General features: G+C 39.1%; 1 protein-coding gene across 4 annotated transcripts in view; it reads left to right on the forward strand.

Annotated features, from left to right (window-relative positions):
* Nucleotides 1-14,993, forward strand: part of LMBR1 (limb development membrane protein 1) — a 116,347-nt gene that overhangs the window by 74,272 nt on the left and 27,082 nt on the right. For all 4 annotated transcript variants that reach the window (XM_061585906.1, XM_061585907.1, XM_061585904.1 and 1 more), the window contains 4 exons: nt 1,854-1,918; nt 6,867-6,939; nt 13,250-13,330; nt 14,735-14,811. In XM_061585906.1, coding sequence (XP_061441890.1) covers nt 1,854-1,918; nt 6,867-6,939; nt 13,250-13,330; nt 14,735-14,811 — 296 coding nt within the window. The remainder of the gene's footprint in view (nt 1-1,853; nt 1,919-6,866; nt 6,940-13,249; nt 13,331-14,734; nt 14,812-14,993) is intronic.

Here is a 14,993-nt window from a genome sequence, read left to right on the forward strand (position 1 = left end):
AGCTACACAGCAAATGGGCCAACCTCCCAGAGCAGGGAGTTCGACAGCTAGGGTGCCACCACTGAGATATTTTATTTATAACAGTATTTTATACCGCCATATATATACTCAATATCAGTGTGGTTTACAGTAATCATAGAACAGTAGAGTTGGAAGGGACCTATAAGGCCATCAAGTCCAACCCCCTGCTCAATGCAGGAATCCAGCTTAAAGCATACCTGACAGGTGGCTGTCCAGCTGCCTCTTGCATGCCTCCAGAGCTGGAGAGCCCACCACCTCTCTAGGTAATTGGTTCCATTGTCATACTGCTCTAACAGTTAGGATGTTTTTCCTGAAGTTCAGTTGAGATCTGGCTTCCTGTAATTTGAGCCCATTATTCCGTGTCTTCCTCCCTAGGATGATTGAGAAGAGATCGTGGCCCTCCTCTGCGTGACAGCTTTTCAAGTACTCAAAGAGTGCAATCATATTTTCCCTCAGTCTTGTCTTCTCAAGGCTAAATATGCGCAGTTCTTTCAATCTCTCCTCACAGGGCTTTGTTTCCATTCTCCTGATCATCCTTGTTGCCCTCCTCTGAACTTGTTCCAGTTTGTCTCCATCCTTCTTAAAACAAGGTGTTCAGAACAGGATGCAGTACTCAAGATGAGGCCTAACCAGTGCCGAATAGATGGGAACTAGTACTTCACGCGATGTGGAAACTGTACTTCTGTTAATGCAGCCTAAAATAGCATTTGCCTTTTTTGTAGCCATATCATACTGTTGGCTCATATTCAGCTTGTGATCAACAACAATTCCAAGAGCCTTCTCACATGTAGTATTGCTGAGCCAAGTATTCCCCATCCCATAACTGTACATCTGGTTTCTTTTTCCTGGGTGTAGAACTTTGCACTTAACCTTGTTAAATTTCATTCTGTTGTTTTCAGCCAAGTGCTCCAGCCTATCAAGATCACTTTGAATTTTGTTTCTGTCTCCCAGGGTTTTAGCTATTTCTCCCCATTTTGTATTATCTGCAAATTTAATAAGCATTCCTTGCACCTCCTCATCCAAGTCTTGAACCCAGACCTTCTGCATGGGAAAGCGCATGCTCTACTACTAAGCTTCGTTTCCACCCTAGTGTATATTCAAAATGAGGAATATTTATTATTTACTTATCTGCTAACTATATTTACGTAAATTCACTCAGTAACATTGCTGTCTGAGCACTTCACAACATAAAATGATAAAGTACAATTAAAAACACAATATCATAAAATAATAATTTGCAGCATAAAATTTCCAACATAAAAGCCCCAGTCTGTCCCACAAGTCAGAAGAACTGTCTGGTTACAGAGTGCTGCTCTGGCTTTTGAAACTACATTGAGTTACAAAATTGGTTGCCATTCAACATGGGGAGTGCGGAGGGCGCTGCTGTTCTCAAGTAAGTCAGAAGCTCCAGTGGTGGTGTGGAGTCAGTCTTATGGTTGTCTGCATGATGACCAAAACTTTTTCATATATCCATTTTTATTAGTCTTCATTATTGTTTTCATATCACTGAAATTAGAACTAAGAATAATGTGAATTGAGTTTGTTTTGTCTACCCTGTTACTGGTCAATATCCTGTCAATCTTGTTTTTTCAGAAAGTGTTTTGTAGAATATACTGCTACAAGTCTTACTGGCCAGATAAAAAGTTAAAACTAGATTCAGTTTGTAAGGCTGTATTTCACTTGCTGTCTACAAGTGCCCATTCTAGATATTGATACAGCCATTGTCTTATTCAGACAGAGGTATCAGGCTTTATTTTCTTGCTTCTTTCAAATTTTGTATAATGGAGACAAACTGTGGATTGAGGCTGGCTGACCTGTATCTTCTTTCACAGTATGCACACCAGTGGGACTTTCACGAATGTTTACAGTGATGGGTCAGTTGCTTGTAAAGCCAACAGTAAGTGCTACTTGCTTTTAACTAATAGCAAATCTAAACAGGTCCCAAGCATGGGACGGGTGGGAGGGAACGGTATACTCTTTACCAGGGCCTGGGGATCCATAGGGGCCTGGCCTAGGCTTCAACAACATTTCCATCAGGGGGGAAATGAAGCTAAATTGTAATCAAAAGCAACTGATAACATAAGTTCTATATTTGTTCAGTCCTAAAATATTTGACACTAGAGCCTGATGAACTGAAAAAAATAAATGTCAGTTGTAGTGAGTGATCTTGCATGCGAAATTGACTTTGCAATCAAACAGGACCAAAAAATAAAGCTGTAAAATGAATTGGTTTATTTGTAAAATATTTTCTACTGTGTTGGTACAATAGAATTTTAAAAAATCAAAACATCAACTGGATAATACCTTTACTAGGACCAAACAAAGTTACAAAATATTCAGCAAGCTTTGTAGAACTCTTCATTCAGGCTGGATGTTAAGTTATAACAAAAATATCAAAAAATGGGAGTGTTTGGGGGCATGGTGCAATTTCAGAAATATAGAAAATGTAATTTCAGAATTGAATTAGAAACTTTTCATTCATGACACATGAAATTGTATATATAGGATCATGGTATGTATGTGGGAGTTGACCCATATTATAGGTTTGTACTGGGCTCCTCTTTGGATGCACACCTTAATGTGGTGAGGGGGTTTGAGAGTGTTGAAGAAGCTAAGAGCAATGCCGTCAGGAGTCTAGACCAAGAGGCTAGGCTCCTAGCAGGGGCACCCAAGGCGGAATGGTCAAAGCTGAAACACCAGACTAAGATGCATCCAAACTCAGAGGAAGGCAATGGTAAACCACCTCTGAATATCTCTTACCACGAAAACCCTATGAACTGAGTATCCAAAATGCAACACGAGATAGTGCTGGAAGATGAGACCCCCAGCTCAGAAGGCACTCACCGAGCTACTGGGGAAGACCAAAGGACAAGTACGAGTAGTGCTGTGACTAATGATGCAGCTGGGTCAAAGCCAAGAGGAAGCCCAGAGGCTGATGTGCACAGATGCTAAAGGAGAGTCCAGAGTTGTACGACGCACACAATAGGAACATGGAATGTGAGAAGCATGAACCAGGGAAAGTTAGAAATTGTCAAGCAAGAAATGGAACGCATGAACATTGCAATACTTGGAGTGAGTGAACTATAAAATGGACGGGAATGGGACATTTCCAATCAGGCAACTACAAAATATTTTATGCAGGAAATGAGAAATTAAGAAGAAATGGGGTTGCTTTAATAGTGAGCAGTGATGTAGCAAGAGCAATTAGGAGCTACAACGCAAGGTCTAAGCAAGTGATGTCAATGAGATTAAATGGGAAACCTGTCAACATAACCATCATCCAAGTCTATGCTCTGATGGCAAATGCAGAAGAAGAGGAATTGGAGAGATTTTATGCAGAAGTACAGGAAGAAATTGATCACACACCAAAACAAGATGTGCTGATAATCATGGGGGATTGGAATGCAAAAGCAGGGAACAGAGAAGAATTAGGAATTGTGGGGAAATGGGGCCTAGGAGACAGAAACGAAGCAGGAGAAAGACTTATTGAATTCTGTGAAGCCAATGATTTGTTTCTTGCCAACACATTTTCTGAGCAACCGAAAAGACGACTGTACACCGTGGACATCACCAAATGGTCAATATAGGAATCAAATTGATTATATAATTGGTAGCAGAAGATGGAGAAGTTCCATACTTTCTGCAAAAACAAGACCAGGAGCAGACTGCGGTACAGATCATGAACTGGTTGTATCGAAAACCAGAGTAAAGCTAAAGAAGACCAACAAAGCAATCATAATGCCAAAATACAATTTAAATAACATCCCAGAAGCATATAAAGGTCAAATAAGGAACAGGTTTGAGGCTTTAAACTTAGTTGACAGAGAACCAGAAGAACTATGAAGTCAGAGATGTTATCAGAGAAGAATGCAAAAAGACAATACCTCTAGTTAAAAAGAGAGAAAGACCTCAATGGATGACCGGAGAAACTCTTGAAATGGTTAAAGAGAGAAGAAAAGCAAAAGGAGATAGAAACACAGTCAGAACCCTAAATGCAACAATACAGCTACTAGTACATAGGGACAAAGAGAACTATTACAGTAGTTACTGTATAGAAATAGAAGGGGACAACAAAAAGGGTAGAACAAGAGCCCTGTTCCAAAAGATTAGAGAAATGAAAGGGAAATTTAAACCAAGAGTAGGGATGTTGAATAATCAACAGGAAAACACACTGACTGACCGAGATGAAATAAAAGGAAGATGGAAGCAATACACTGAAGAGCTCTATAAAAGAGATGCCAGGATGACAGATTCATTCACGGAGGAACCGTATGATGAAGAACCAGAAATTTTAGAATGCGAGGTGAAAGCTGCTCTTAAAATACTTGGAAGAAACAAATCACCGGGAATAGATGGCATACCAATAGAGTTGCTACAAGCTACTGAGACTGAATCAGTCCAAATTTTGACAAAAATCTGTCAAGAAATATGGAAAACTAAACAATGGTCCACAGACTGGAAGCTTTCCATATACATCCCAATTCCAAAGAAAGGGGATCCCAGGGAATGCAGTAATTATCGAACTATTGCCTTAATATCCCATGCAAGTAAAGTAATGCTCAAGATTCTACAACAAAGGCTCTTACCATATATGGAGCGAGAAATGCCAGACATCCAAGCTGGATTTAGAAAGGGAAGAGGTACCAAAGATCATATTGCAAACGTACGTTGGATAATGGAACAGAGCAAGGAATTTCAGAAGGAAATCACGGTGTGCTTTATAGATTACAGCAAAGCCTTTGACTGTGTAGATCATGAAAAACTATGGAATGCTTTAAAAGAAATGGGGGTGCCACAGCATCTGATTGTCCTGATGCGCAACCTATACTCTGGACAAGAGGCTACTGTAAGGACAGAATATGGAGAAACCAATTGGTTCCCCATTGGAAAGGGTGTGAGACAGGGGTGTATTTTATCACCCTATTTATTTAATCTGTATGCAGAACATATCATATGGAAAGCAGGATTGGACCAAGATGAAGGAGGTGTGAAAATTGGAGGGAGAAATATCAATAATTTGAGATATGCAGACGATACCATACTACTAGCAGAAACCAGTAATGATTTGAAACGAATGCTGATGAAAGTTAAAGAGGAAAGCACAAAAGCAGGACTACAGCTGAACGTCAAGAAGACTAAAGTAATGACAACAGAAGATCTATGCAACTTTAAAGTTGACAATGAGGACATTGAACTTGTCAAGGATTATCAATACCTTGGCACAGTCATTAACCAAAATGGAGACAATAGTCAAGAAATCAGAAGAAGGCTAGGACTGGGTAGGGCAGCTGTGAGAGAACTAGAAAAGGCCCTCAAATGTAAAGATGTATCACTGAACACTAAAGTCAGGATCATTCAGACCATGGTATTCCCGATCTCTATGTATGGATGTGAAAGTTGGACAGTGAAAAAAGCTGATAAGAGAAAAATCAACTCGTTTGAAATGTGGTTTTGGAAAAGAGCTTTGTGCATACCATGGACTGCAAAAAAGACAAATAATTGGGTGTTAGAACAAATTAAACCAGAACTATCACTAGAAGCTAAAATGATGAAACTGAGGTTATTATACTTTGGACACATAATGAGACGACATGATTAATTAGAAAAGATAATAATGGTGGGAAAAACAGAAGGAAGTAGAAAAAGAGGAAGGCCAAACAAGAGATGGATTTATTCCATAAAGGAAGCCCCAGACCTGAACTTGCAAGATCTGAACAGGGTGGTTCATGACAGATGCTCTTGGAAGTTACTGATTCATAGGGTCGCCATAAGTCGTAGTCAACTTGGAGGCACATAACAACAACAACAGGGCCTGAAAAGACGATGCTTAGGCCCTGAATCCAAAATTAGAAGATGGTTTAACTAAGCAGCCTGTATTTGACCAACTTCTATTACAGCCACTTAAATTTATACGTAACAAAAAAGACAAAGTCACAGGAACCCAAATGACAATACAGTGATAGTGATTATTAGAGCATAAAACAACTATGCATAATATAATATGCAAGCATATGTGTACAAAATTACAAAATATAAGTAGTCCAAGCTGTGGCCACTACATAAAAATAATGAAGTTCTCAAAATAGTACAGATAGTTTGACAAGATCTCCAGGATTATATATCGTTTCATGCTTCATCAGAAACAAATTGGAGAATTTTTCATAGATGGCAGTAATTAACCCCCTTATTTCCTCAAAAATGTCTTTCAAACAATTTCTTCCTTTCAGGAATGTTATTCCTGCTAATTATGATTCTTCTACATGTACCTAGTCATATGAACCTAAAGGGTTGTTACTTGAAGAACTATGATCTAAAAGTTAAGAGTTTTCAAGTCATAGACAAGAGGTGAATATAATGATATGCATGATCTGAAGAACATTTTACTGTATGGTCAGTTTCTACAGTCTAAAGAGAAACTGCACATCAGAATGAGTCTACACATTACAGGCTGATCAGTTACCTTTGGATTTACACCGCAGGGGCTTCCCAAAACGGGTGGTTCTGTAGTCCAGATCAAGAGCTGATATTCATTACCATTTTGCCAAAAAACGTTCCCATATTTAACTCATCTGCTTAGGATCTATTTATACAAATTTAATATCATCCATTGTGTTTGGGAACTAAGAGAAAAACCTAGGAGAAGGGCAAAAATGCTGTTTAAAAGGGAAATGTTATAATTTTGCTCAGCTGAGGACCAGTTCACACTTGGCCCAGGAGCATAGGCTGTCCTCATGTGTAGGCTCCAGTTCTCTCTATTTTATATGCATGGTGGGCTGGGTGTGAACTGCCCATAATGCATATTCCCAAGTAAATTTTTTATCTAATGTCTACATTTCTTATTTTAGATCCTTGAAGACTTGGATGAACAGATATATATAATCACCTTAGAAGAAGAAGCCATCATAAGGAGGCTAAATGGTGGGTATGTTTGATGCTTATGGTGATTCTTACCTTCTTACATCTGAATATTTTGTCATTTCCACAGAAATTGTAGCTTTTATAACTGCTCTACTTGTTTTCAGTACAAGTCTGCCTTTGCTTAGGGTCACTAAATTTTGTATCATTTATTCATTTACAAATGAGATGTAGCTTTGGTTTTCTGGATACATTCTGGAAGTTTATCAGTGAAGTGCTGCAAAGCAAATTGGAATCAAGGCTAGATTTTACCTGTTTTTGCAGAAATACTTTTAGTAGTGGGAGAATTCTTAATGGAAGTAGGTTGATACTGAGACAGCTTTATTGAAAATGAATGCCCTTATTGATGAGATGTGAGGCAAGGGTTAGAAGAAATACAAAATATATGTGTGTATGTATGTGTGTATTTACTTTTTTATATAGGCCAGGAATGGAAAGCAGAGATCAGAATTAAGGTTAGCTTTATTCTCACCTAGAGAGCAGTGTGGTGTGGTGGTTAGAGTGTTGGACTATGACCTGGGAGACCAGGGTTTGAATCCCCACACAGCCATGAAGCTCACTGGGTGACCTTGGGCCAGTCACTGCCACTCAGCCTCAGAGGAAGGCAATGGTAAACCCCCTGTGAATACCGCTTACCATGAAAACCCTATTCATAAGGTCGCCATAAGTCGGGATTGACTTGAAGGCAGTCCATTTCCATTTTCATTCTCACCTGAAGGAGATTCAGAAAATGGGAGTCATTGTCAGTAGTGCAGATCACTTGTATTGCACTTAGAATACATAGTGGTGTAGGCAGCCATGTTAAAAGGCAAAACGAAGAATATATTCTCTTGCATGCTATGCGGAAAATGTTGCAGGAAACTCTTTCTGAGAGCACAGCACAATACCCAAAGGATATTCTTTATCAGCAAACGGTGTACACATGCTGCTAGATTATGTCCCAATCACAGTTGTTATGATTTAAACTTCTATTCTGCCTTTCCTCCCAGAAGGAGCCCAGGATGGCCAAGAAAAGACAAAACACTAAAAGAATCTTCAAAACATCTTAAAAACAAAACATCTTAAAAATATTTTAAAAAATAAAACATGTTTGAAATGTCTTCTAAAAAATCTTTAAAAACATCTTAAACAGTTCTAAAACAGACACAGCCTGGGATAAGGTCTCTACTTAAAAGGCTTGTTGAAAGAGGAAGGTCTTCAGTAGGTGCCAAAAAGATGACATAAATGGCAGGGGTTTGCCAGTGGGCTCATATTGTGTTGCACTTGCTGAACACATTGCTGGTGGGAGCTGCTGGCATATGGTCTAGGAGGGAGAAGACACAATTATCTTTTTAGCTGCCCCACATCATACAAACAATGGCCTTGCTGGCCGAAGCTGATGGGAGTTGTAGTTCAACAACCTCTGAAGAGCCAAAGGTTCCCCACCCCTGCTGTAATGGGTATTCTGCTTCTGAGAGCCAAACTACGCGTAAGTTAAATGTGTGATCACATTTAACTAATGTGTCTGATTCTTTGTTTTTAGTAGTAGCCACAGGGGGGACTAATCAGGACTCTAGGGTGAATAGAAGTTTATTTTATTTATTTATTTTTAATTGTTGCTTTTATATCCCACCTTTCCTCAAGGAGCTTAAGGTGGCGTACATGTTTCTCCTCCCTCTCTGTTTCATCCTAGCAACAACCCTGTGAGGTAGGTTAGGCTGAGAGGCAGTGACTAGCCCAGGAACACCCAGGAGCTTCATGTCCGAGTGAGGATTTGAACCCTGGTTTCCCAGATCATAGTCCAGTATTCTAACCACTTCACTACATTCGCTCTTTCTCCCTTACCACAGTCTTGATGAAAATGCCCTCTCCCTGAAACTGCTGTTGCAACTCCAAAGCTGCTGATTGCTGTGCAAGCTGCAGTTTCTTTTTGTCCACAGTTGCAAGCCTTAGGATTGAAGATGCTAGAGCCACAACCACAAAATGAGAAATGTTTCCCTTAGTTTCTTGAATAGGTTAGTTGGTTTACATGTTATAAAATATTTTACATAAAATTCCCTTCCCTAAACATGGAACCTTTTCAGAAGCTTCCTTAGCTTGTGAAATAATTACCTTAGCTGTACTGTGCACCTTTACATGCCCCACTAATTTATCCAAGAGAAAGGAATGCACATACTGTATTTGTATGCTTGTGAGAATGAACAAATGCTGAGCAAGGAAATATTGAACACAAGATTGCAAGTGTGGACACACACATAATAGATGTTAATCAGATGTTGGCAGAAACTTGGATACTATGGTAATGAAGGGCTATGCAACCTGCTTCTAATCCTGCAATGAAGAAGAAACTTTGGTAGCGATAATCTTCATACTTTCCTAGATGATGGATGTGAACCAGCTATATTTTTACTTAAGTGCTGACTTTACAGGATTCTTCTAGGAATCAAACTGCATAGACTGAAATTATTATTAATCTTTTGATTTTAAGAATGTCTGCATTTTTTAAAAAAAGGAACACCAGCTGTTAATGCACTTATACCTTTATAAAATATAATATTTTCTTATTTTCTTATTTTTGGGGGGGGGAGGGGGAGAGGAATCATCCCTACAGTTGTTAGTCTACCTAAACTTTCTTGTTGTGAAAGAGACACTGGGTTGGCAGACGTATTTCTAGCATATTGTATTTCAATACCTACATCATTCCTACACCAAAAGAATAAAGCTAGGACCTTCTTTATATTAAAAGGGAAAAGTTGCCTTTAGCTATTAGTTTTCCTGAATCCAAGGAGACGGGTGGGGCAGGATCAAAAATGCTTATTTGATCAAAGTTATTGGCTCTGAAGGTATTCTAACCTATGTAAGAAAGATGAAAGGTGTTGTTTTTATTGCGCACTAGTAACAGTGTAATTTTGAACTAATTGGTGTTGAACTGCCAATCACCTACAGGGAATGCAAATAGATACTCCTACAATTTCCTTTGAGGTACTGAAATACTATGTTGGGGCTGGAAGAAAAACAAAATAATACTGTTAAATTGACCTTAAATGAGCTGCTTTGTGGTTTTCTTGGAGAATCCCTTCTAATTTTTCATAACTAGTCTGAACAAGTTCTGTCTACCAGTTTGATTTATTGGCTAGACAATGCAGACATTAAACTTTTGTGCTTGTTTGAAATAAAGTTGAGAGGCTATAGTGCTTTGAATAGTTTGTGCTGTCTTTCAGAGATCTGATTTGATTGCTCTAAAATGTTGCCTTGTTCTTTGGCAAAATATTGGGATTAGTGTTGCCTTGTTACCATCTCGGAGGAAGTTGTAAGAGCTGTCATTTCTTTGTCAGTGTAAATATTAAAGATTTGATGTGTTTCCCATCAACACTGATGTGAAAATTACTGCAGATGCAGTGAGAATTAGTGAGCATCCAAACACCTGTATTGACAAATAATGCTACCTTTATGCAGATGGCCCATTAGTCCATTTAGCCCACTTTTCTGTAGTCCAAGGGGCAGTTGTTCTTCAAGGTCATTCTAGGTCTGCTGATACCCTTTTAGCAGAAGATGTCCGAGGTTGAACCTGAGGCACCCTGTGTACAAACATTGTGCTCCACCTGTGATCAATGGTCCTTTTCTTGATATAAAATGGTTAAAGTACTGTTTGCCTTTATTCTAAGTTCCCTTGTAAAGCAGAGAACAATGTATATATTTAAACTAAAAGTTGCTAGTTTGAGGAAACTATGTAGTGCAATTTTTCATAAGACTAATGCACCTAGAACCACGGATAATAGGATTTTATAAGAACATAAGGAAAACCCTGCTGGAGCAGGTAAAGGTACTCTGTTTGGAGGCAAAGATACACTTCAGCTTCTGATTTTCTCCGGTATCATTCAGCACTGCTTTGTACTATATGCCCTTATATGCTTGGACAAGTAAGAATGCATCTCATTGGACCTCTTAGTGATCACTGACACTGGATAATGATGATGATGTTATCCTTCCCTTCCTTCCAAAGGAGGCTAGGGTGGCAAACACATCAGTGATAAAACAATACAATTAAAAATACAAACATATTTAAAACATCTAAAAACTTGTAAATCAATCAGATACTTTCAAAGTTAGTAATTTGAAGGTTACCAGAACAGTATCTTTACCCATCAGTTGCCTGGGTAAACAGGAATGTTTTTAAATTCCTCTTGAAATTTATTAGAGGGAGACAGATGCACTTCACCAAGGAGGGCATTCTATAGATGGGGAACCACCACTAAGAAGGCCCTGTCACAGGTCAACGCCAACTGGGCAGCACCTAGTAGCGGCACCAGCAACGTGGCCTCCCCTACCGATTATAGGGCCCAATATTGTTGGAACTGGGGCAAGCTCTCTTCTTGGTACTTAGGTCCCAAGCTGTTTAGGAATTGTATGCTATTACTAACACATTGATTTGGATCTGGTAGGTCACTGGCAAACAATGCAGAGGTTGTTTATGCCTTCTGGTGACATTTGTCTTACCTAATTCTCACAGTCATTTTGGCAGTGCATCATACTAGCAAGGCCAGGTTAAGGCAATTGGGGACTCTGTTGTGGTTCCCAAAATGAGGCCTCCTTTCCCCCAAAAAGGAATATGAAATAAGATACCACAAAACAAGTCATTGAATTTTTACTATGGCATAATCCTTTGTGGACTATGAAAAAATACTCTGAGCATGTGCAGTTTCACAACTTTCAGCAAAACACAAAACAAAAGTTGTTTTGCCAACCTTGAAAACAAGAGGGAAATCCTCTTTAAGTATGTGCAGTTTCACAGTTTAAACTGGTCAACTCATCATTGTTTTTGTTCACTTCCTGCCTTGGGTCAGTCACCAACATTTCAGGTCAACCTTACCTCACATGGCTGTTGTGAAGGACATATGAAATGGCTGCAAAGGGAACCTAGTGCTTAGGGCATCAAATTTTGATTTTTTTAACCAGAGATGCATATGTGTACTATAAATTGCCATGTTTTTCTGCCCCCCCAAAATAAATTAGTTCAGCTCAATCAATCTTAATTTGGCCTGATTATTGCATGAGCCCCACTTGTTTTTAGTTAAGCTTTATTCACAGGTAGTGTGCACAGGATTGATTCCTAAGAGGATTTATCTTAGGCTGTAGCCATTGAGGGTGGGAGACTGTGGAAAGCAGAGTGATCTGCTTTTATTTTGAAAATAATTTTTTTCTTTTTTCTTTTTACTATTTCACTTTTACAGGTAAAATAGTAAGGGAAAGCATACAGTCAGTATTTTTCCAATTGCTCAGTTTTTTTTAAAAAAGAAAACCTGCCACCACTTTCCAGGATTCTGCCCCCATGGCAGAGGTAACTAGTAGGACTTAAAAATGTTATGGGAGGGAGGGAACCTCCAGCCCGCAGGCTTTCTTGGCTTGTCAGGAGGGTCCAGGTTGGCCTCTGAGGCCATTTCTCCCAGCAGGGAAGAGGGGATCGTAGCCAAACTGAGCAGGATTTAACCCCTGCTCATCAGCTGACTGCCCACCTGTCAAATTAGTTTGACAGGGTCAATCTTGATAAGGATCTGGCCCATGGAGCCAAAATTTCCCCCAAACCCTGTGTTATAGAATAATTCTGTATTGGGAGTCAATACAGATTTAAACCCATTAAACACAAACAGGTGTACTTCTGAGTAGACATATATACCATTGTATTGTTAACAATACAATGAATTCTTAAACAGTGTCTGACTTTAGCTCCTGCCTAAGCCTCTTGCAGTTTCCACATTTTTCATTTGCTATTTGAGGGTGTGGGGGGAATTCTTTAACATCCACCCACACTTAACTGTGTAGTAGTGTTTGCAGAAAATAACGTCTAGGGAGTACCTGATCTCAGGTCAATTTACTACAAGAAAGATGCATCCTGGTTGCTAGAAAGGAAGGAAAGGCAAACTTACGTAGATCACAGTGACTTGAAAATGAGATAAAAGTGGGAAAGAAAGGGCACCAAAGGGGAGGGGAAATAGCAGCTCCCAAGGGATCCCTATAGCCTGTTGTCCAAGATCAGTGTCAATCACAGCTCTGGCTTTACTCATTAAGTAAAATCACTTAAAGGTAGGAGCAGCCAAGCTGGCTCATCTCACAGAAGTAGTTCAGAAGATTCCCTGCACTTTTTGCTTCATAACTATCCTTCTCGGAAGACTAGAGACAGCCTTCATTTTTTGAAAAATGTAAGCTCAGAATCTGGCCTCCCTGCCGGTGTGGGCCCTGGTGCAGTTGTTCCAATTGCACCATTACAATCTGGTTATGTATACAAGGATTGTTTTAGTAGTCCTAACCGTGTGGCCATGTCTTTGTTCTTGAACAGGGATGTCTTCCCCAGTGGAGTACAACACAAAACAGCTGGAACAGGAACTGAACAATGTGAAGAGTATGAAGACAAAATTAGGTAATTAGATTAGCCCCTTTATGTAAGGTCCTATACGTATTTATTCAGTACAAAACTGTTTCAGATGGTATTAAGTACATTTGCGTGCTTATAATATCATATGTTATTACCAAGACAATCTCTGTGTAAATAGGATGTTTTGTTAACATCTTTGTAAAAAAAAAAAAAAGTCTGCAGTCCTGTGTGTTCTTAAGTTTTTAGTTGCTTTCTTCAGTTCCCCCCCCCCATTAAGTGTCCAATCTGATCATGGATGAATATGGTCACACAAGTTAAGAAAGTAAGAAGAGCCGTGCTCGATTAGACTGAAGGTCAACCAGATGCCTATGGGAAACTCATGAGCAGGTCATGAGTGCAATAGCCCTTTCCTGCTGCTGTTCCCCAGGAAGTGACATTCAAATGCATGCTGTTTCTGATGCTGAGGGTAGCACGTAGCTGTTGATAATAAGCCTTGTCCTTCATGAATTTGTCTAAAACTATCTAAATTGATGACCATTCCCACATCTTGTGGTAGCAAATCCCATAGCTGACTATGTGCTGAGTGAAGAAGTGCTTCATTTGGCTGTCTTGTATGTCCCAGCATTCAGCTTCATTGGATAACTCCAGTCTTGTGTTATAACAGAGATATTTTTTCTCTCCTGCCACTCTGCTGGAGTTGTGGTCATACCTACATTTGAAGTTTGAAGTTGGTAGCCTATTTGCCAGTTGAGTTTGCTTTTGGAAAATTATATGGAAAGAGCAAAATTCACATATCCATTCCTCTGTCCTGGCTCTTTTTAATAAGTTTATTTCATGTGATGTAATTGCTGTGAATGTGTACTATTTCAGACTCCAGGCAGTGGACCAAATGAGTGAATCCTACCCCATGTAAAGTACTTCTTCATATATGAAACTAGCTTGTTGAGGGAAACTTTTGAGAAAGATGGGTACTGGTGGCTGATGTTCCCAAAATGAACCTATCCAAGCCTTTGCCTAATCATAATTTAATAAATATGGAGTAATAGGTGTGCGACTTACTGCTTGGCAGGGCAGGACAATTAATCTTACTTATCTATATCTATACATCCTGTCCTTCCACCCAGAAGGAGCCCAGGGTAGCAAACAAAACCACTAAAAGCACTCTAAAACATCTTGAAAACAAAAGACTTTTAAAACATACTAAAACAAAACATCTTTAAAAACATATTTTTTTAAAAGCATTAAAAACATCTTAAAAAGCAATTCCCTCTGGAAATCTGAGGTAGTTGTCTTTGGAATTCCACGCTAGTGTTGCTTACAATATTAATTGGGGCTGCTTTTAGTTAAAATAAGTTTTTAAAATAAGTAGAGAGTTTCTGCTTTCAGAATAAGAAAAGTTGTTTGTCTCGTATTTTAATATAGCAAGTTTGCTTATTTTTCTCTTGAAAGAACGACGGAAAAAGGCTTCAGCATGGGAGAGGAATCTTGTGTATCCAGCTGTAATGATACTGCTGCTAACTGAAACGGTAAGCTGTAATTTCCTTCTATTGCTTAAAACCCATCTGTCCTCTAGAGATTAGTGATCTTTTTCATGTACGTGTGTGAGCCAAGTAACAGAAATAATAAGGTACTGTTGTCTTTTTGTCTCCCTAAGCCATCCGCACTCAATTTTCTTCTTCAATACAGATGGATTTTTTTCCTGTTAAAC

This window comes from Rhineura floridana, chromosome 10 (assembly GCF_030035675.1).
Source record: "Rhineura floridana isolate rRhiFlo1 chromosome 10, rRhiFlo1.hap2, whole genome shotgun sequence".
NCBI lineage: Eukaryota > Metazoa > Chordata > Lepidosauria > Squamata > Rhineuridae > Rhineura > Rhineura floridana.